This window comes from Corvus moneduloides, chromosome 3, assembly GCF_009650955.1.
Source record: "Corvus moneduloides isolate bCorMon1 chromosome 3, bCorMon1.pri, whole genome shotgun sequence".
In the NCBI taxonomy this organism is placed as follows: domain Eukaryota; kingdom Metazoa; phylum Chordata; class Aves; order Passeriformes; family Corvidae; genus Corvus; species Corvus moneduloides.
Genome location: NC_045478.1, coordinates 98,802,555 through 98,823,531, shown reverse-complemented (window position 1 = coordinate 98,823,531; position 20,977 = coordinate 98,802,555). Strand labels below are relative to the sequence as shown.

Here is a 20,977-nt window from a genome sequence, read left to right as displayed (position 1 = left end):
CGCGGGCGGGGCGAGGGGCGGGGCGAGGGGCTCGCTGTGGCCGCGGGCCCCGCCCCCGGCGCTAACGGCCGTACCCGCCGGGCGCGCGGGCGCTGTTTACGGCGGCGCAGCCAATGGGCGGGCGGCACGCGCGGGCGGTGCGGCCAATGGGCGGGCGGGGCGGTGCGTTTGAACGGCGCGGCGCGAGCGCAGCGGCGTGCGCGGCCCAGCGGGGTGCGTGCGTGCGTGCGTGCGTGCGCTGCCCGCCATGCCCGGCCGCCCCGACGACTACGAGGTGCTGCTCACCATCGGCGCCGGCTCCTACGGGAAGTGCCGCAAGGTGCGCCGCAAGGCCGACGGCAAGGTGAGGAGGAGCAGGCGGCAGCGGGAGCAGCGCAGCTTTGCCGCTGCCGTGCGTCCCTGCCCGGTGCTGGCGGCTCTCCGCGACACGCGAGCGAGCGGCTCTGGCAGCCCCTCTTCCCCCTGCGCGGCTCTGGCCGCCGTCCCAGTCACTCCCCAGGGTGTTTCTGCCTCCGCAGATCTTAGTATGGAAGGAGCTGGACTATGGCGCGATGACGGAGTCGGAGAAGCAGATGCTCGTGTCGGAGGTGAACTTGCTGAGGGAGCTGCGGCACCCGAACATCGTGCGCTACTACGATCGCATCATCGACAGGAGCAGCACCACCCTGTACATCGTCATGGAGTACTGCGATGGGGGAGACCTGGCCAGCCTGATCGCCAAGCGCGCGAAAGAAAGGCACGTGAAATGTGTTTGTGGCACGCTCGGAATATCTTGCACGAGTCTTGGGCAGTCCAGAGAGAAGGGAAACTTATTTTGTAGCTCCTGAGCAGTTTCGGGATTAACCCTTTGGACCCTACAACTCTTCTCAAATGCGAAAGGTTTTGTACAAAGTTACAACAGCGATGGGAATTGTGCTATTGAATGCATCACCGGGCTGGATGTTGGTGCTGAGGTAGTAAAAAACCCCAGAGCTCTCCTGTGAGGGAGAAGCTGTTGAGAGGTTTCTGGCTATGAATGGGGTTGAGAACATGAACCAGGAGGTCACAGCTCTTGTAGACAGGCAGCTTGCTCTGTGGGTTCTGGCCTTCCCCATGAGTAAAACTACTGGGCCCCTGTGTTCTATTGGGACACCAAAATATGTGAAAGGGAGGAGTGATTTTGAACACAATGTGAAAAGCTACTTATATAAAGCTTTATATAAAGCTTGGGGAGACATCAAGTTGATAAGGCTTCACCTTGGTCTAATCTTAGCATCCTATGTAAGCATAGTATCAGTTTTCACATTCTTAGGTCAAACAAGTACATGATACCACCTCTTTTACTTTGGGACAACAGTCTAAAACAGTTCTGCAGCTGCCCCCCAGCATCAGTGTTTTCGTTTAACGAAGTTTGTATTAAAAAATCAGCCCTGTTTTGGCTGTTATTGTATGTTGCTCATTATTAACAGGTGACAACATACCCTTATCTTAAGTGATCAAAGGGGCAGATCTCATCGTACAAGCATCAAATTGATATTTGTGTTGTAAGTAGTGAAAATGCTGTGTGTTTGTTAGATGGTTTGGGGAAGGAAGGAAATACTGCAGGGTTTCTGTAATAAAAGTCTAAATGTCTTCTAACATGTTTGCAGTGAATTTTCTTAAAAAAATCAGTTTTAAAGGAGAATGCATAGATGCCTGTTGCTGATAGTGGCTATTTCAGTGGCATTTTATGATAGTAGTATTAAAAGAGTTATGGAACTAAGACTGGCAGTGACTAATCAAACTAATGTGTGCTCAGAAAACCCATTAAACAATGTGTTCATTTTTCAGGCATTTCTTGGAAGAAAGCTTTGTTCTCCGAGTGTTGACTCAATTAACATTGGCCTTGAAGGAGTGTCACAGACGGAGCGACGGTGGAGTCACTGTGCACCGTGACCTGAAACCAGCAAATGTCTTTCTAGATAGCAAACAGAATGTGAAACTTGGAGATTTTGGACTGGCTAGGATATTGCACCATGACACCAGCTTTGCCAGAACGTTTGTTGGAACTCCGTATTACATGTCCCCAGTAAGACCTCCCCTCTATACATGATCTTTCATTTTGCCCCTCCAAGGTGTGCTGTGTTGGTCTCAGAATCCATGATTGTTTGGGAGATTTTAATCTTAAATTATTAAGATTGGCCTTAAATGCAGGTGACTTTTTTTTATAGACTATGTATGTTCTGGAGACAAGGTTATTTTCATCTCCTTTCCTCCCCACACAATCAGTTTCCTTCTAATTAAAGTTGCTCTTCACTGTATAAGTTCTGTTATATTCTTGGGACATTAGAGTTGTTGGAGTATATTGTTCCTGTAAAAGAACAGGGAAGTTAGGGGGCTTTTATGTTTCATAGAGTTAAGGTAAAGAGCTTATTAAATTACCTCCTGATGACAGGATTTTAATTTGTAGTGGAAATGAGAAGGAATGACTTATTTCCCTGACACGGGGGATTTTGTGTGGAAAAGATTAATGTTGACTGAAATAGAGTTGCATCAGTTGAAGATTGGTGCAACACTTCAGTCTTCTACAGTGTAGTACTGCCACAAATTGTTAAAATCCTTCTAGTAAGACTAGATATGAATATTAATTAGGATGGAATATTAGCAGTAACTCCAGTATATAATGGTTTATTTCAGGTTTGAATAGTAGCTGATTATCCTGCAATAGTGGAACCATGTCTTCATTAATAAATCTAAGATTGTTCTCTTTCTTTAGGAACAAATGAACTACATGTCATACAATGAAAAATCTGATATCTGGTCTCTGGGATGTCTTGTGTATGAATTATGTGCTCTCTCGTAAGTATGGTAGTGTGATAACAAATGTGGAAACATAACTGCTAATGCAGGTGTGATTTATATTTTGTATAGATGAAAGCTTAAAGGTTTCAGAGACTAGTCCTAGATTTTTGTTTCTGTGTTGGGCTTGACATGAGGTAGTCAAAACAAACCTTGATTGCAGGGTTTTTTCATAGTCTGGTGCTTTTGTTTTCTGAAAATAAGTCCTGTAAAACTAGTGAAAGAATCCACGAAAAATTTTCTTCTTCAGGCCTCCATTTACAGCTTACAACCAAAAGGAGCTGGCAGAAAAGATAAGGGAAGGGAGGTTCAGGCGAATACCGTATCGTTACTCAGACGAGCTGAACGACCTTCTCAGGGAGATGCTGAATGTAAAGGTAAGAATCAATTACTATTGTTTCCACCTATAATTTGGGCTAGAACTGAAATACTGGTTTTTCTTCTCACTTATGAAACAAACCAACCTGAAGTAGTGGTTATCACCTTGTCACTGGCAGTGTCACTTGTAGGGGAAGGAGGGAGGAGTTGTGCTCTGAGTCCATCAAACAAAGGCAGCAGCAGCTCAAGTGTCCTGCCAGGGTCACAGGATGCCAAAAGGCTGCCTCAATATTGGCTTACACGGGATTTCCTTACAGCATGCTTATTGAGGTCTTATAATTTCAGGGTTAAAATGGTTCCAGTGTGTTTGGAAGTTGGAAGGGGCTGTTTTGTCTTCATTTTGGGGTTTGCTTTATATGGATAATGTATAGCTTGTTCCCCGCTGCTAGTGTGGGGGTGTTGAGAAGAACATGGCATGGGACAACAAAGCTGTATCAAGCACCCAAGCCTCCAGCAGGTATGGATTGTTCAGCAGATTGTTAGCTGAGGAATCTGCTGACAGCTGCCTCTGCACGCTCACCCACCCCCTTCTGACTCTGCAAGGAGAGGGTGCCTGGGCTGGGAGACACAGACTTGCAGCTCTGGATTTGAAGGCTGGTAGCAGCCTCCTCCCTTGGCTTTTATCATCTATTTGTGCTACTCCTTCCTAAGTTGTTTTCTCCAATTTGTCCTTCACTTTGTAGTACCTCAGCTGGTCTTGCTTGGGAATCTCTGGCCTTAATGTTTCTTCTTACAGATGGAACATGTTGGTAATGTCTTTCCTTTAGGATTACTGCCGACCTTCTGTTGAAGATATTCTGAAGCACCCCTTGATAGAAGACTTGGTGGAAGAAGAACAAAAACAGAATTATGATAGAAGAGGCTTGAGACCATGGGAGCCAGAAAGGCTGCAACACTCAGATGCTGCAGTGAATGAGCTGAAATGGAAGGAGCAACAATTACAGGAGCGAGAGAAAGCCATTAAAGAGAGAGAACAACGTCTGGAGCGTATGATATTCCATTTTGAGATGGGGGTGGCACTGGGATTCTGATTCAGTTGGAAGAAGAAAAAGTAGACAGTTTTCAGAACCCTCATTTTAATGCAGTAGGATACTGTAGTCCTGCATGCACCACTAGAATTTTGTCTAAAGACCAAACCAAGAATGCTCAGGGCTTTACTCTGCTATACTAGCTTCTGTTTTAAATTACTAAGATATAATTGGCAGTTTAGATATGGAAGTCTGGTTTGTGAAGATTATTAAACATGAGTGGCAGTTAGGAAAGCATACAGAAAAGTAGGGTCTGCACTGTGCAGTCTAGGTTGCTTTTTACCTGCTGTGTAAGTAAATATTGCCTATACTAACAGGTAACCTAAGGTGAGCTTGATGCTGGGGGGAAAAAAAAAAATTTGAGTAAACTGTCAACTGCTTTTATAAAAGCTGCACCCCACAGGTTAGCTTACCTGTGAGACTATAGATGGCTGGTCCTCAGGTGCTGGCATTTCCTGCCTACATAAGATACCTCTTTGCATATGCAGTAGGCTCTGCAATAGTTTTAAACCATTTGTATTATTTTTTTTCTGAGCCTGAATAACAGCTGCTACTGTTGTAAGCAGGGTGTTTAGTCATAGCTGAGCTATAGTATCTGGTATATAAACAATTAAATCTGGTGTCAATCATGTGTGCTACGAGTTAATGTGTAGAATAGAAAGTTGCTATCTCATCTCTGTTGCAGACATGTCAGAGTTTTTGGAACAGAAGCATGCCTGGCATTTCAGAGTACTTGTCAATGCTTTATTAGTGCATTGATAAAGTTGTATCTATGCAGCAGTTATCTTTGCTTAGAGCCATAGAATCAGAAATGTGGGTGCATCTCACTGGCTATTACTGCTCTTTCCCTGTAAGAAAAGCCCACCATGCACAGTCACTCTAACAGTTACATGTTCACACTGCATACTACCATATTTCTACTTCCAGAGAAAGAACGGGAACTCTGTGTTCGGGAGAGGCTGGCAGAGGACAAACTTGCTAGGTACCTTACTAACCTATAATAGTCTATATTAGAAACTCTACAGTCTTGTAACAAAAAGCTTAAACTTCTCTTCCCAAACCAGAGCTGAAAACCTGCTGAAGAGGTGCAATCTCCACAAGCAGCAGCGGGAGGTAACCTATGCGGAAGGTCCAGGTATGCAAATACGCAAGAAGGCGCTTGCTCAGGCCATTGTAGGCTGGTGTGACCGGAAGAAAGCCCCTGGTGCTCAACGTGCTCGGCACAGCCCCCTTGGGGCAATGCAAAGCCCAGCTATGGCTGCACGGTTGGGAAGAGACTTTTGATTTTCTGCTTTGCAGAAGGACTTAATGAGTGATGCTCAGCATAAGTCTGAGTTAGCACTGTTTGCACTGCAGTCTTGTGCTGTCTGGGAAATTAGGTTCTTGTGGTGAGCTAAGGGAAGTGCCTGCTTGTAACCCAAACCTTTCTCAGAGCTGCACTTATTTTATGCATGGATGTCTTTTTATGGACCTTTGATTTAGTTAATTTTAATAAAATTGCACACTTCTAATAAATTCAGCTTTCATTAAACTTGCAAAAGCTTCAACATGGGAAATGTTATTTGTTGCAAGTGACGCAGGTGTGCCTGGTGCATTGTATAAACTATGAAGAATACACACTGCTATTATAGAAAGAGAAACTCAGATTTGAAAATGTGCTAAAAGACTTCCTGACTGCCTCTAGTCCAATCTGTTTTACAGTAGTATTTGATACTCACTTGGTTGTTCAATCCTTGCTATCATAAGGGGCAGTATCATCTGTTTATTGCTGCCATCTTTTATTATTAAAAATAATATTCAAGTATCTAAATGCCTTTTTAGATAGTGGTAGGAATAGTGAAGGGCTGGGTCAGAAGTAGCACTCTAGAACAAAGACATGTGAACACTCTTTAACATGCAGTAACACTCTCTTCATTTAGTTTTGGTCTGATAAAGCAAGATAAGCATGTCACTGCCTCCAAAGCAAATAAAACTGAAGCAGCCTTGTTTTTTTTTTTTCAAGAAGTGCCTATCACAGCAGGAAAGGACACAAGTAAAATGCCCCTAGAAAGTGAGTGCTCCTTGAGCAGTCTCTAACATTTGTCAGCTTTGAGAATTCCACCCGTCTCTCAACATCTTGTCTGACTTCAGCACATTAAAGAATTTGAGAACAAACTTGCTTTTGGCTTTCTGATGTTGCATCTAAAACTGGATGACTGAATGCAAATGAGCTTCTGCTCTTGCTTCTGTTCTCTTCTGCATTTCCCACCCCTTTACATGATATTGTGACCTTACCAGGTATGTTAGTTTTTGAGGATAGGCAAAACCAGTTTGGGTGGTTAATACCTCAAGATAGATAATTCAGAAAAGTGAACATAGTTATTACAAAACTGTCCAAACCTTGCAATAGCTGTACAGCATGTGATTTGCTGCTCTTGCATTTCAGTCCAGTGTGCTCTTGTTCCAGTGTTTCTAAAATTATGCCTATTCTCATATAAACAGACCAAGTGTTTCTCCAATCTTGGTACCACCATTGCTTGCTTGTGCTTTCACTTGCTTAAATATGGCTATATTTTTCACAACTGGATTGCATCTCACACATCTCTTAGATCCCTAAGTTCTCCTAGAAGTCTATTGAGGGGTTCACTTGACAGTAAAATGGAATACCAAAAATCCTGGTTTTTAAGACAGGGTCCTGGATGCTACCCTATTTTTGCAGGGCTTTTCTGATTCTTAGTGAGCCATTTAATGTTAAAACAGATCTGACTTAGAGTAATGAAGCTAGAAAGTGCTGAAATATTTGCTGGCTTTTTAAATTCCTTCTTGCTCTTTAGTGCTTATATCATTCTTGCTGTAGCCTCATCAATTGCCAATTAAGGCTTCAGTGTTAAACTTAGAATAGAGACCTTTGATTAAATAAAAATCACACCTTAAGTTGGGCCTTGTGAAGTTGGCTCTTATGAGAGGCAACTCAGCTGTTATAATAGCTTTTGATGGTAGTTTTTGTACTCTTTAGTCATTAACTGCCTTTTGATAGTGGCATGCTGTAGGATACACTATGAAAATTCCTGTTCTGGAGGCTGCAGTGGAAGTAACTTGCTAATTTTTAATGCATGTGAACTCATTACTCATCAAGTCAGCCTAATTTGTACCCCAGTGACTTAATACAATGATAGAGTTGAAACAATGTGGGTAATGTACAAAGACCACTGGACAGGTTGAGTCTGCCCCTGCTGTGAAGAAAAGACAAGGTTTTTTCGGTAGCTGAAAAAAATTTAAAAGCTGAAAATTCTTTAGGAATTTTCTAATGTCTAATTCTTTCAATTTTCTTTTGGAACGGGCTTATGTTACTGTTTATTTAATTTCTGTCCTTCAAAAGAAGCATCATGTCTTCTCTTCTTAATCAACTAATATTTCCTTTGGTATTGGGAGGTGCACCCTAAAAACTACTATGGCATATATCCTTTTACCACCATCATTTAAAAGGCTTGCTTTCAATTTTTTTTTTCTCAAAACAGAGAAAAGAGTTGTTGCTATTAATGGAGATGCATTTAATTAGATCACTTAAAGCCATAGGTAGATGACAAAATGGGCACCAGGGTTAAAAGCAATAAATGCTGGAAGATGCACTAATGCAGTACTTTTTGATTTCTTAAGATAATGCACTCCTGCTTCCCCTTTCTACAACCAAGAAGAACTCACTCTTTGATGGAAGTGAAGAGAAAGCTGTGCCTCCTCATAATATGGAAAACTATTTCCTTTCCAAAGGGAAAAGCTCTGATCTCAAAAGGCGTCTATATGCTGCAAATCTACGGGCTCAAGCACTGTCTGAACTGGAAAAAAACTATCAACTGAAGAGCAGACAAATCTTGGGCATGCGTTGAAACTGTAACAGATGTATTTATCTTTGAAAAGAAGATTAAATGTATAGGCAGATACTTGTGCCTCCCTCTCTTAAGCTAGAACCTACTGAAAAAGTATTTTAACAGTTGTTGTACAAACTCTTAGTTTATGACAGGTAGTTTATGATAAATGCATAAGATGCTATATGATGAAAATAGGTACTTTTGATACCAAATAAAACAAACTGGATTAATTGTATTATTAAAAAAAGGTATTTTGGTCATCCTGTTTACCATACTTTTCTGACAATATAAAGAATGAATATATATAAATGATTTGTTTAAAATCTGATGTGAAAAACTTTTCAGGTGAAAAATGTACAGATTCACAGTCTGTAGGTTAAAATGATGCTGTATGTAATGCACAGTTGTTGATAAAGGAAGTATTGATATTCTGTATATGTGGGAAAACAGTGCCTTCTTTTCTGCACTTGTAAATATTTTTTAACAAAAGAGCACAAAGATTTTATGCTGTCTCTTCCTACTAAGTAAGTGACCTATCAAAGCAGGTTACTTTTAATGTTATGTTTTGACTAATGAGTGGGGTGGGTCAGAATAACATAATTTATGAGTTTATGTTCTTTTCTGCCTGAGCAGCTGAATGCCTTGTCCACCAGCTCCTGCAAGGCCTGTGTCAGGGCATGGCATTAGAAATAACACCTTTTACTTGCCTTGAAACTTATAAACTGATCCCCTGAGACTGCTGTCCAGGATGGGACGCCATCCAGGGTATTAGCATCTGTGTTTTGGGGCGGGGCAGTTGTCCTTTAAATAGTAAATCCTTCTTTTCTTGAAGCTTAGGAGGTATCTCCATCTAAACCTTAACAATGCTCTGCTGGTGTAGGAGTTGCTCACTTAAGGTGGTGTAAGTTTCATGCACTAACTCAGACTCATAAATTTTAAAATATCCTTTGAAACTAATGTCTGGCATATGATTTACATATTTTTTTTCCTCTCTGGATTGAAATGCCATAAAACATACATTCTTAGAAAACAGCTTGTTTTCAAAACATTTGTTTCCTTTGGGCTATGAATGTTATCTGAGGAGGAATTCTAGATGGTTTTTACTTCATAGGAGAGAATCTTGTTTGAAACATCAATTTAATTTGACAAACTAGATCATCTTAAGGGTCCCTTCCAACCCAAACCATTCCATGATTTGCTGATAGAGAAGTACTTGTGTAACCCAACAACATAACTCAATCTTGCAGATTCTTAACCACCCAGTAGAACTTAACATTTGCTTGCAGAGTGGTTGCTGTTTTCACCACAACCTTTGCTTAAAAGAATTAGACATGACTATTTAGTTTGCTAATGTAAAACCACCAGCATTCTAGTGGTTATTCCCCAGCACTAGGTGTGGTGGGAATGTCTGGCAGGTGTATACACAGCCAGAGTAGCTGTGCCACATGGATCAGTGCAGCTTTCCTCTGCATTCTTTCGTATTTCTGAAGCTTCTCATTTATGTGGAGGGTGAATCCCTGCTTTGTCACCACATCTGTGCACTTAGATTTTTCTGTTCTGTGCCTCAGTCAGAAGACCTGCAATGGAGTTCTGGCCTTCATGTGGATCTTTATGGTTTAACCCATAAAACATTAAAGGGCAGTACAGTCTGAAAAATATGTAGGATGCAAGAATGTTTTGCCATCTGTAAAATGCAGGTATCAGTGAAAGGAGGAAAACAAGCAGCCAAGAAAATAAATTAATACTGATTCATGAAAGACTGTATTTCCAGAATCTCAGAATGGTTTGGGTTGGAAGGCACCTTATGGATCATCTGGTTCCAACCCCTCTGCCATGGGCAGGGACACTTTTCACTAGACCAGGTTGCTCAGAGCTCCATCCAACCTGGCCTGGAACGCTGCCAGCCACCATCCAGGAAACATCCATAAATTCTCTGGGCAACCTGTCCCAGTGCCTCACCACCATCACAGCAAAGAATTTCTTCCTAGAATCTAATCTAAACCTATTCTCTTCAGTTAAAAGCCATTCCCCATTGTCACGACATGCTCTTGCAAAAAGACTGTCATCTTTCTTGTAGGCTCCCTCCAGGTACAGGAAGGCCACAATTAGGGCAACCTGAAGCCTTCTCCAGGCTGAGCAATCCCAATTCTCTTAACCTTTCCTCATAGGAGAGGTACTCCATCTCTCTAATCATCTTGTGAAAGGGCTAGTGTTTACAAATGCTTTGCTTTTAACACGACCAAGGTAAGAAAATGGCTTGAGAGTATTTTTTTCCCCTGGAATACACATTTCTGCAATTTAAAAGTAAAATGCCTTGAGAGCATGGTCTGCGGCTTTCTTCTCCCTTGAATTCCCTAGTAACCTCAAGATGGCACTGTTGCCTTGTCATTTATAAGAACTTCCTCTATCATACATTCATCCGAAATATAATATTTTATTTACATTTATTTTTACCTGTTTTGTTCTAAGCACGTTGCTGCAAGATGCTGACTTGCTTTGGCTACGGATGCTGGTGCAATTAATTATAATTATCTCCGATTTGCCGTTTTGCATCTTTCATGCATGCATTATAAAAATAGCTGAATCAAAGTCCTAGTTAACAGCTACACTGTTACGAATCCGAAATGCTACAGAGAGTGCAAACTGCATCAATCACAATGGCAGTAGTAAATGAGAACAGCTTAGGTTACAACTGTAGCATTAAGCTGTTTAACTGCATTATTTACAGTGTCTTCTTGAAGTATTATCACTCTAATATGATAAATGCAGTGTTTCCTAAGGTTTTTGAAATAAGAACTTCCTACCAGTACGTGTCAAACATAGTGAAAGGCATCCTGGAGATGGGCTTCGTTCTCTCTCAGGATTTTTGCTCTGGAATCCTAAAATTCACATTTTTCTACAAGGGTGTAATTGTTTTTCCAATAGAACGTGTGTAGCATTAGAATCACACTCAGGATGCAATTTTCAAACATATTCAGGAAAGAGAGCATTCACAAATAGAACATTTATGGGAATGGTGACTGCTTATGGAGTGCTTGCAAAACATTGCCATCATGCTGATGGATATACTTATTTCTTAAAAGGGAAGGTAAGTGTGTACATATGGATATGGTACAGCTTAAGCCTTACAGGATGGTAATAACAGTGTACACTGTGGAATGTTGTGAGAGAAATTAATGTTTAATACAGATGCCAGGAATTTTAATAATATGATTAGTTGTGAGCACCTCTGAAATTACAGAAGTTTTACATGCATAAGAACATCGAGGATAGCCTGGGGGGAAGCTGCATCATCTCTGAAAAACACAGACCAGTTTCCTGATTTTCAGCAGTCATGCCCTGTGCCCTCTGCAGCCAGCTGAACAGCACTTAAACAGTGTGAAAGTGCTGGCCAGCTGGGTGGATAAAAAGCTTAATAAAAATCAGACATAAATATAGAAGATTGTCAAGCTTCTTCATAAAAGTGAGAGATGCCACCTCTGAGCCTCCATCTCTTTGGTCCCTGTGGCAAGTGCAGCCCCTGCACCCCAGAAGGATTTTCTCCATGGTGGTAATCTGCATTTGTCCAGCTATGGCAGACCTTTGGTTGTTGCTCATCAGCCATTCCAGCAAAGAGATGTGGAAAATATGTGAGGGGACCACAATGCCATCAGTGGAGCTGATGCTGTGCTGGAGATCCAGTATCCCTGCATGGGGTGTTAATAGAGTCTAGGTGTAACAGTATATAAAACTTCTCAGGAACACTATCTGACAGCCAGAGCCCACTGTTCCCTGTAATGTTCTCCACCCCCCAAAAAAGTTGTAAAACACCAGTAGCAACATTTCCAGGTTTTTACCCAGCTTTAGTGGTTATTGCTTAGGGTTGATGGTTTATGATACAGTATCCCTGCAGTCCAGGGCCTATGGTTTATCGATCTCTGTGCTCTCAGGCCTCCTGCTTTTTTCATTTAAGATTCATAGCCTATGTTTAGTGTTTTGTGGTTTGCTAGAGTAAATTATAAACTCCTGAAAGATACAATTCTCAAATTCTGCCCCTGAAGTAAGATTTGTAATCTTCCCTCACTATGCAGCGTTCACCTCTGTGTGGTCCGTGTTGATTGATATTGGGACTCCTCTTAGGTTAGCTAATGAAGTCCACAGAATGGATCAGACACTGGAGTGAGGGAAGGGGTGGACAGGTGGGGAGATGCCAGGTGTAAACGCCATGTAGGCATTTCTCTTCATAAGGAGCTCCTCGGTAGAGAAAGGAGAGGCAAGAAGAGACTTCCCTATCTCCAACGATCCCCTTCTTCCTTCAGTATCCATTTTCCAATCAATACATACTATCATTTATTTGATCATTGTCATGACAGGGGGCATAAAGCACTCCAGACTGAACCTTGCCAGAGCCCAGCTCTGCCTGGCCATTTTGCAGGGGCCTACAGGTGGAAGATGAAGAATTTGGGCAGGGGTTGAGCTGAAATGGCATTTTGCCACTTCTGATTTCCTCCCAGCTTTCACAGCAGGGTGAGATCTTGGTCCCTGCAACCCACTTGCTTTTCACATTCATAGTGTGTGCCTGGGTGGCAGTTCAGGCTCACTGGCGTGGCTGCTGCAGTTTGAAACGGGGGCTGTTGTTTCATTCTTTGGGATGTCTAACCCCCACCTAACTGCAATAAAGCTGGCGAGTAAGGACACAGAAAGATTGCCTTGGAGGAAGGGGACCAGAAGCACAAAGTTTATTTTTGACAGTGAATGAAGTGTTTTGTCCTCAGAAAAAGTGTTGTCTCCTAACCCCCTTCCTTCAAACTCATAGGCTGAGATGATGTTTTGATATGATTAGGTGCTGGCACTATGGGGAGATGGAGAGAAGCAAGAAACTGCTGGTCAGTGGGAGAAAGCTCCTGTCCACCCTCTCTGAGGGTCTGCAGTGTTCAAGCCATGCTGGGGCTGCTCAGAGCTGCACCCAAGCATCCCAATTAATTCTCCATTTTGGAGAAGGGCAGGATGGTGGGATATGTGCCACCTTCTCCAGAGCTGCAAGAGCGGGATGCTTGTGTGCCACCTGCGCTCTCCCAATGCTGTTACTTGCTCCATGCCATGAAGCCAGGTAACCACCCTGAGACACCCATGGTGGGAAGAACAGCCAGCCCTAGATGATGTCCTCATTGTTGTTGACAGGAAGGTCCCCACAGACCATGTCATAGAGCAGGATGTCCAGGGAGCAAGTTACCACTGAATTGCCATGGTAGCAGTGAAAGCAGATCCACTCTGGTGGGCTGCACTTTGGCATTCCTGCAGGACACAGGCAGAGCTCCTCAGGTGCATGCTGCTCCCTCTCAGACCCCCGTTCATTCAGGCATTGCTGGGGATGTGAGGGCTGCACTGCTGGCACGAGGCACACCCACTGCCTTCTCACCAGCATCTGACTCTTGTTTACAAACTTTGGGTTGTGAAAGAAAGCCTCCGGTGCTGGAAGAGGACAGCTGAGTAGGCAAAACGCTGCCTTTATCCCTTTACCCCCTACACCTGCACTAGCCAAGAAAAGTATCATAGGCCAAAGCTGAAAAAGGGAGTAGAACAGCCCAAATCCTTCTGCGACTGAAAACGAAAAAGGAATCCCTGCTTTCCCAGGACATCCCAGAAGTCCTGAGCTCACTCTGGATGCTCCATCACAAGCACAAAGCGGTCGGGGAGCTCCAACCAGTCCAGGAGCCGCACGACGGCCGCGGAAGCCACGGGAGAGCACCCAGAGGAGCAGCACCGGCCCCAGGCGAGGCGGGACGGCGATGCCGGCTGCGGGGCTGATGCTGCCCCGGCGGTCCGGCACCCCCGGCCCAGGGGATGCCCCGGTGTCCCCCGGCCCGGCCCCGCCAGTGCTCGGCACTGCCCGGGCCCGGATGCTCCACGACCCCCGGTGACCCCGCGCCCGCTCCCCGCAGCGTCCCGGGGAGAGCCCGGCGGAGCCGAGGCCGCGGCGGGAGCACAGGGGCGCGGAGGGCATGAGAGGGATGAGCGGGATAACGAGAGGGAGAGGAGGCAGAAAACCGCTCGGGAGAGTCACTGCTCCTGTTGCTGCTGATGCAGATGCTCTATCGGTCACTTGGGGGTTTTTTTTAACTCTTTTTTTTTAGTTTATATTCCATCTTCAAAGCCACTTTCCTGGAAGTGAAGTAGCACTTGCTGCCGAGGTCAGTTCTAAGCTCAGCATTATTGCAGTGATTTGCAGCGTTTGCACGTGGCCTGCTGCATTTGCATTGCCTCACTTGCATGCAAGACTCGCTGTCACAAATGGAAATTGATTCTAAAGCCTTTCTGCAGGTCCTGCCCCTGCATCCTTTACCGAGCTGTTTCCCCACATCTTCAGCTTGGGCAAACTGACAACCTTCTCAAAAAACCAAAAAAAAAAAAAACCCCAAAAAACCAAACCAAAAAAATTCTCACCTTTAAAATGTGGGATTGAAGAAATTACTATGCTGTAGTGAAGTACTTTGAGATCTGTACATACTGAATAATGCTATTTAACTCTTCCTAGTTACTAGCGGACAAGACACACTGTATGTAAACAATTGGTACAAAGTTGGAGAAAAACTGCACACTTTGCATAGATCTATTATTGTTATTATTATACAAACATGTACTACCAAATATGCTGCCAGCTTCAGTCCTAATCCAGTATCCCACAGTATCGGGCTGCGAATGAATATTTTTTAGTGATCTTACAGTAGAATCACCAATTGTTCTCTTACAGAAAATCAGAAGCATCAACAAGGAAGGCACTGAATCAAATCGAGTCTTTGCAGTGGTGAGGACAGCTTTCCGTATATGCAAACACAGAATTGTCTCCTACTCTCCTTGTTAGTAACCAAACACAGAACAATGGTCGTCTTCCCCCTTTCACAGGCTCATTCTCCCTGGTGACTCAGCCTGGAAGAACAGGATCTGCTCACTTCTTTAATGCCAGGAGGACTCCTTACCGTGCTGTAAATCCCCCTGTGCTGTGCCAGCCCCAGCAGTGCTGAGGAACGGGACACGAAGCCAGCCTCACACCACATGTCCCCAGCTGCCTTAAGACCCACGATTAGCAGTGAGGTCGCTTCCTGCCCTCGGCAAGTAATAAGTAACAATAAATGCATGAAATAAGCATGAACATAATACATAATACTAAATTTTGTGTATAGATATATAACATATACATGCATATATTAAAATATAAAATAGAATGTCTAATAGATACATATATGTAATGCAAATATATAATATAATAAAGAATTAAATAAATGCATGCACTAGACATTTCTCAGCCTGGGAGTTATTCTAAGGAAACTCCTATTTAGGACTTGCATTACCTGGCAGTGAGGTTTTTGGTCTGTTTTAAGCATGCAGCTAGCAGAAACAAACCCATGCTCATATGTTGTCTTTGCACAGCTCTTGAGTCCCTCTCAACACACCAATGCAGGCCACAAGGTGAACTGGAAATGTCTCTGTGGCAACATCCAGCCTTCTAATCTTATTACTCAGATTAAGCCCAGTAACTGATGAGAGGAAGTTTGCTCTGAATTAACAGGGTGAGCCTGTCTGTACGTGCACTCAGTGCTCTGCTTCCTCACGTAGGTTGCTCAGAGTACTGTCACTCTTGCTTATGTATTTTATGAAGTGGTTACTTCTTCAAGAAAGAGGAAGGATAATTTTAGGTAATTTTACATAGATTACTGAGGAGGTATCAAAAGACTATATTTGACATACTTTCCTTTTTAAAAATTTTGTCTAAGCTAATTGTCCCTTGGTATGGGAGGGAGAGTGGTTGTTAAAACAACAGTTTATTTACAGGTACTTGGGGTTTCACTGCAATTTTCCTGCAATGGTAGAAACATTAACCCTAATTCAGCATCATTGGAAGCAAAGGATTTCCATGTAATTGCCTTTTCAAGGCATGTGTTATAATTGGGAGTTCTAGTTTAGTACCCATTTCACGATTACATCTTCCTCAGTGAGTTATGGAGAAACTTGTATCAAAGTTTGGGTTTAACATCATAATAAAAAGTCCATTGACCCTTTCAGCTGTTTATTAGGGTCATCTCTTTGCAGTGTATTACTTCTAGATTTTCTCCTACGTTGATCCTCATTAATGTTTTATTTATGTACTTCTGAAACATTTCCAGTGTGTGGACCTGAGTGATTGGGGCTGCTCTTGCCAGAAGACACCGGCAGCCAGGGAGTAGCCAGACTGCAGGGCTGAGATACCGAGGAGTGAGACAGCTTCCCCACAACCCGAAACCTTTCCATCACTGCTGGATGGATTTCGAGAGGACAGTACACAATTTAGGCAGGAGTCCCTTATGTGAGAATCTCTGAGTCGGGGTTTAAAGTTATATCAAAGCCTCAGCTCCTAATGATCAACCTTGAGCTATAATTTCAGAACCTGCCCCTGAGATTTTCTGTAAATTTTCTTTCATCTCCCTTACAGCATCTGCAAAGGATGGGGAACTCCCAAGGAAACCTGTCCTTTTTCACAACATACAAATCCTGCTAAGAACTATTGTACTAAAAGCTGTTGACAAATGCATTTCCCCCACACCCCTGCTGGTAAGTCCTTGAAGTTTGAGGCACGAGTGACGTCAGAAGAATGACAGTGTGGGGGCTCCACAGCTCTGGGAGACATCTGCCATGCGTCAGACACTGATGAACTGAGGTTTGCAAACTACCAAGGAAAGTTGCTGCTGTAGGAAAAGCAAGGGCAAGATTATTAGGTTTTGTCCTTGGATTGTGAATGCAGGAGGAATTCTGGCCCTGTGGGAGCCATTGATGCTATTGTGGCCTGGGTTGCATACAAAGTCCTGTCCTTTTGATTTAGAGTGTTTATTTGTTTCCAAATCTCTTTCCCCACCATCCCTCATTTCTACTCTCTCTGGGAATGATTATGGGGAATAAAGCCACATGAGCATAACACCCATCCAGCAAAAACACTTGAGGACACACTTTTAACTGAGCAAGTGTTTTATTACTTCCTGAAGAATGTTTTTACAAAATGATACCCTTATATTTATTACAAATAATATGTCTTATAAACAAATTATTTTCACTAAAGGGAAACCTATAGAAACTGCCCCTGTTGCCCAACAATCAGGTGAGGCTGGCAGAAGGAAGCAAGAACTTTGGAATTAATAGAAATAACTAATTCTAACTCTGCCAATTACTTGCTTTTGATTTGCTTTTCCCACTTGCTGTCTTTGCTCCATCTTGACTGTCTGCTCCATTTCCTTTGTACTTTTCAGTCACACTGTTGGGGTTTTTTACTGGAACAAATAAAACCCAGAAAACTACATTGTTTGTTTGACCACTGTGCTGAGAACTCTTTGGAGGGCTGAGGAACTCAATTCACTGAAACCATCAGGGTAAATAGAGAGCAGCACACAAATAAGTGTGCTCAATGCAGGACAGTATTTACCTTGGGTATCTGCATATTCTTTTGATGTGAACGGAGTATTGTACTCTCCTCAGTGCTTTGCCACAGAAGCATTTCTCCAGCAGTAAAACTGAGAAAGCAGGTTTAATTATTAGCTGGTTTGCACCTCGGTGGCTTCAAGAGGCCGTGTGGAGAGCTTGCAGATCATGGCACTCAGGCACACCCAAAGGCTGTGCAGGCCTTGCAAGGAAGAGCTGGAGGTGACCATTCCCCTCGAAAGGCTGCAGCTGTCCCAGATAAACACCCGCGCAGGATGAGGAAGGGGAGCTGGGAGCAGTGCTGCAGGTGGGAGGGTCCCCAAGCACATGTGCTATCCTGCTGGCCCAGAGGGTTCCTTTGCTGGGTGAAGCAGATAAGACAGAAACATGAAGCTGGGCTGCCTCCAAGTTTGGGGTTACACTGGGACCTGTCAGTCAGAGGGTACAGCACCGGCTCCTGTAACTGCTTGTTCCCTGCCACGCAGGGATCTGGCTGCCAGAGATCCATGTCCGTACTCTGGGATCTGTGTCAGCATCCCGACCAGCACAAGCAGGCTGTGTGACACAGTTACAGCAGGTCAGAGAGAGACTAAGGAGGCCAGGAGGACTAAGGAGGTCAGGAGGACGCTGTGGTATTCGGGGCTGGGATGAATCACCTCAGCAGAGGGAAGGCTCACTCATGCTATGTGCCCTGGTAGGATATGCTGGGCCCTTGCTGCCCCGACTGCTGGATCAGGCCAGAGCCAATGCCAGGAATCCATCACATACAACGATGGCGAATTATAATGACAGAGAGCAAGTAGCTCCTCCTCTCCCTCTTGTAACGCTCCCCAGCCTACACAGTGCCTGCATGTTGCCATACAGAAGATTTCAGGAGGGGCCACATGTGCACACCCAAATCCTTGTTCACCCACGCAGTGTCCTAGAGGGCAATCCACTGGAATGGTTGTCTCCCATGGAGGACTGTGTCAGCCCAGCCTGTTACAACTCTTTGGGGACACATGAACACACAAACACTATTGGCTGACTTTCTGTGTGCTTATAGGCTGTAACCAAGTCTCCACGAATCATTCTCCATGAAACATTTTTCCTACTTAGGGTTACATTCAAAGGCGTTGGATATAATTATCAAGGACACAAAAGCTTTGAAGACCCGTTTGCAAAAGATCTCCTAATTAATTGATTTTTAACAGTTAGTGTCTATATGTGTTTTGATAGTGCCTATGGTGATTTTATATCACTACAATGCTATAAAATGCATGTACTGGAGCTTTAACAACGCTGTCCTGCTATGTTACTGCTCCTCAAATACATATTTTGCTTATTTATATATTTCCTTTTTTCAAGGAGAATATCATTCTGTAGAGAGATTTCCAAGAAAGAGATAGGCCCTGGTTTATCTAATTGGCAAAGGCACAAAGTTTTTCTATTTTATGTGGCTAATAAAAAACTGAATAAGCATATTCCTAGAGCTTTAGTTGGCACTCTTCAGGATCCTAAGGTTATACACAGTTTAACTGCAGCTTTTTGCACGAGAGCTTGACAAATGACAGGAAAAAAGACCTTTATCCCCACAGTTAACTAACCAGATAATATACATTGTTAGTCAATAAAGTACATGGAACACATATTTCACAAATGGATTACTTGCAAACTTGACTAACAAGTCCTTCCTGGGCCAGCCACAGTAACTGCTGGATATAATTACTGCTCTGTCATCTTAGCAGTGATAGAATTGGGTTCCCTCCATTGGCTCTGCAGCTACTGTAGAACATCATTTAATCCACCCATGCTGATGTGAACCCTTGTTTTCCCAAACATTAAGGCAGAAACATCTGGCTAGATATAAGGTAGGTTAATACAAATAAATCTTGCAAGAAGCAATGTTCAGAGTCACTATTTTGATATGCAAATAGACTTCGATAATGAACTGTACAGAATTAGCTCGTAAGATTTGGATGAAGGTGTTTTGAAAACTGATGCCCCAAGTGAGGGTCCTCCATGCTTAATCACCAACACAAATTACCTGCTTTCCAAAAGCAGCCACCCCTCATGTTTGCTTCTGAGAGAACTGTCAACTGCCCAGGACTGATTAAATCAAAACACCTCTGCTATGTCTGTGAATTTTAGTTTGGAGACACAGCCTTGAGCATCACATTTCTAGCATTGGCAGGACAGGCCACTGGATTCTACTCTTCCTGCTGGCATTACCCAGTTTGTGACATTAAAGAACTCACTTAGCTCATGCTCTTTAATGTAAGAATAAGGAAAATCCTTGTCTTACAGTGGGCAAAACTAACACTGGGTGCAGGAGACACTTCATTAACCATTGACCTAATCTCCAAGCAGTTCACACCAGGTTTTCTTTATAATCCAGAACAGAAATCCACACTCTAAGGATGGAATTCATCTAATCAAGTACATAGCACTGTAGGAGGAGATAAACCACATGGCAGACTCCACTGACAAAGGTGATTAGATCTCTGCTGACTCTAAAGGAAGACTCATGATCACAAGATGTTTGTGTATCAGCTACCAATTCCCAAACATGAATCCCTCTCTTATTGTCCAGTTGAGGCTGTGGTTTCATGACCAGCATAAGTGGATGCCAGTATATGGTCACACACTTTTCCCTGCCCCAATCACATGGTCCTGTGTGTCAGCTCTAGCAATCCTGCTGCCCTAGGTAAATAGGATTATCTGGCTGGACTGGCTGAAAAACAATGAAGATGAAAAAGAATTTGGGTTTTGGTTGCACTGACAGGCAAAGCTGATGCCCCTCATGGCATCACATGCCCTCATTGCTAGATCTGAGGCCTGGTTGGGAGCAGGAATGTAATTTCTGGAAGGGACTTGCGGTGGCTCTTTTTTGCACCAGCTTTTAGTTGGACCAGCTAAAGTTGAGAAAAAAAAGGCCTCTGTGAAAGGCAGTTCTGAAAATTAATAGATGCAGTTACAGAACATAAACTTTACATGTCTGTGCTTACTGCCTTGGGATATGATTTGACAAACATCAAATATAATTGATCCTTAACATGAAGCCTTCATGTGAAGGCCACATTTGGTGTCTGGGAAAAGCAGCAGTGTCCAGCAGGTCTCAGAGTAGGGATTGCAGCATATTCCAAGTCAAAGCATCAGTATTTGTTGTGTAATAAAGGGAAATTCATCCATCTCAAGCTGATACAGTAAATATCTCATACATTAAGGGTAAAATGTTGAGTATGCTATTGCTCAGACACTTGAATGACTTTACCTAAAAAAGACTTTGTGTCAGGACAGAAGGCTGCAGCTCTTGCCTGGTGTGTGTTGTGGCAGCAGGAGCAGTGTGTGGGTAGATGAGCTGGCTGGAAGCACCAGGAGTGCCTGGGCTGCTGGGGAAGGCGAGCCTGAGGCTGCCCTCCAGATCAGACCTGCTGGCGCCAGGTCAGAGCAGGAGCCTGTCAAGCTGTGCTGCACAGGGGCCCCAAGCCTGAGTGTGCCCTGCAC

At 43.5% G+C, this 20,977-nt stretch overlaps 1 protein-coding gene across 2 annotated transcripts; it reads left to right on the top strand.

Moving 5' to 3' along the window:
- Positions 1–185: 185 nt before the first annotated feature.
- NEK2 (NIMA related kinase 2) lies at positions 186–8,503 on the top strand. 2 transcript variants are annotated; one of them, XM_032102937.1, is made up of 10 exons: positions 186–343; positions 519–736; positions 1,810–2,047; positions 2,735–2,817; positions 3,068–3,194; positions 3,963–4,182; positions 5,151–5,205; positions 5,288–5,358; positions 6,226–6,273; positions 7,860–8,503. In XM_032102937.1, exons 1-10 carry the CDS (start codon positions 248–250, stop codon positions 8,084–8,086), a joined length of 1,383 nt encoding a protein of 460 aa, XP_031958828.1. In that variant the 5' UTR covers positions 186–247; the 3' UTR covers positions 8,087–8,503. The 2 variants fall into 2 exon arrangements, with proteins under 2 accessions (XP_031958828.1, XP_031958827.1); XM_032102936.1 differs by lacking the exon at positions 6,226–6,273.
- Positions 8,504–20,977: the final 12,474 nt, after the last annotated feature.

Excerpts from the sequence above, each read along its gene's own strand:
- NEK2 (XM_032102937.1), top strand. The coding sequence starts at position 248 with ATGCCCGGCCGCCCCGACGACTACGAGGTGCTGCTCACCATCGGCGCC. Across the intron at positions 344-518 it reads GCCGCAAGGCCGACGGCAAG|ATCTTAGTATGGAAGGAGCT; the intron begins GTGAGGAGGAGC and ends CTGCCTCCGCAG. Across the intron at positions 2,818-3,067 it reads TATGAATTATGTGCTCTCTC|GCCTCCATTTACAGCTTACA; the intron begins GTAAGTATGGTA and ends TTTCTTCTTCAG.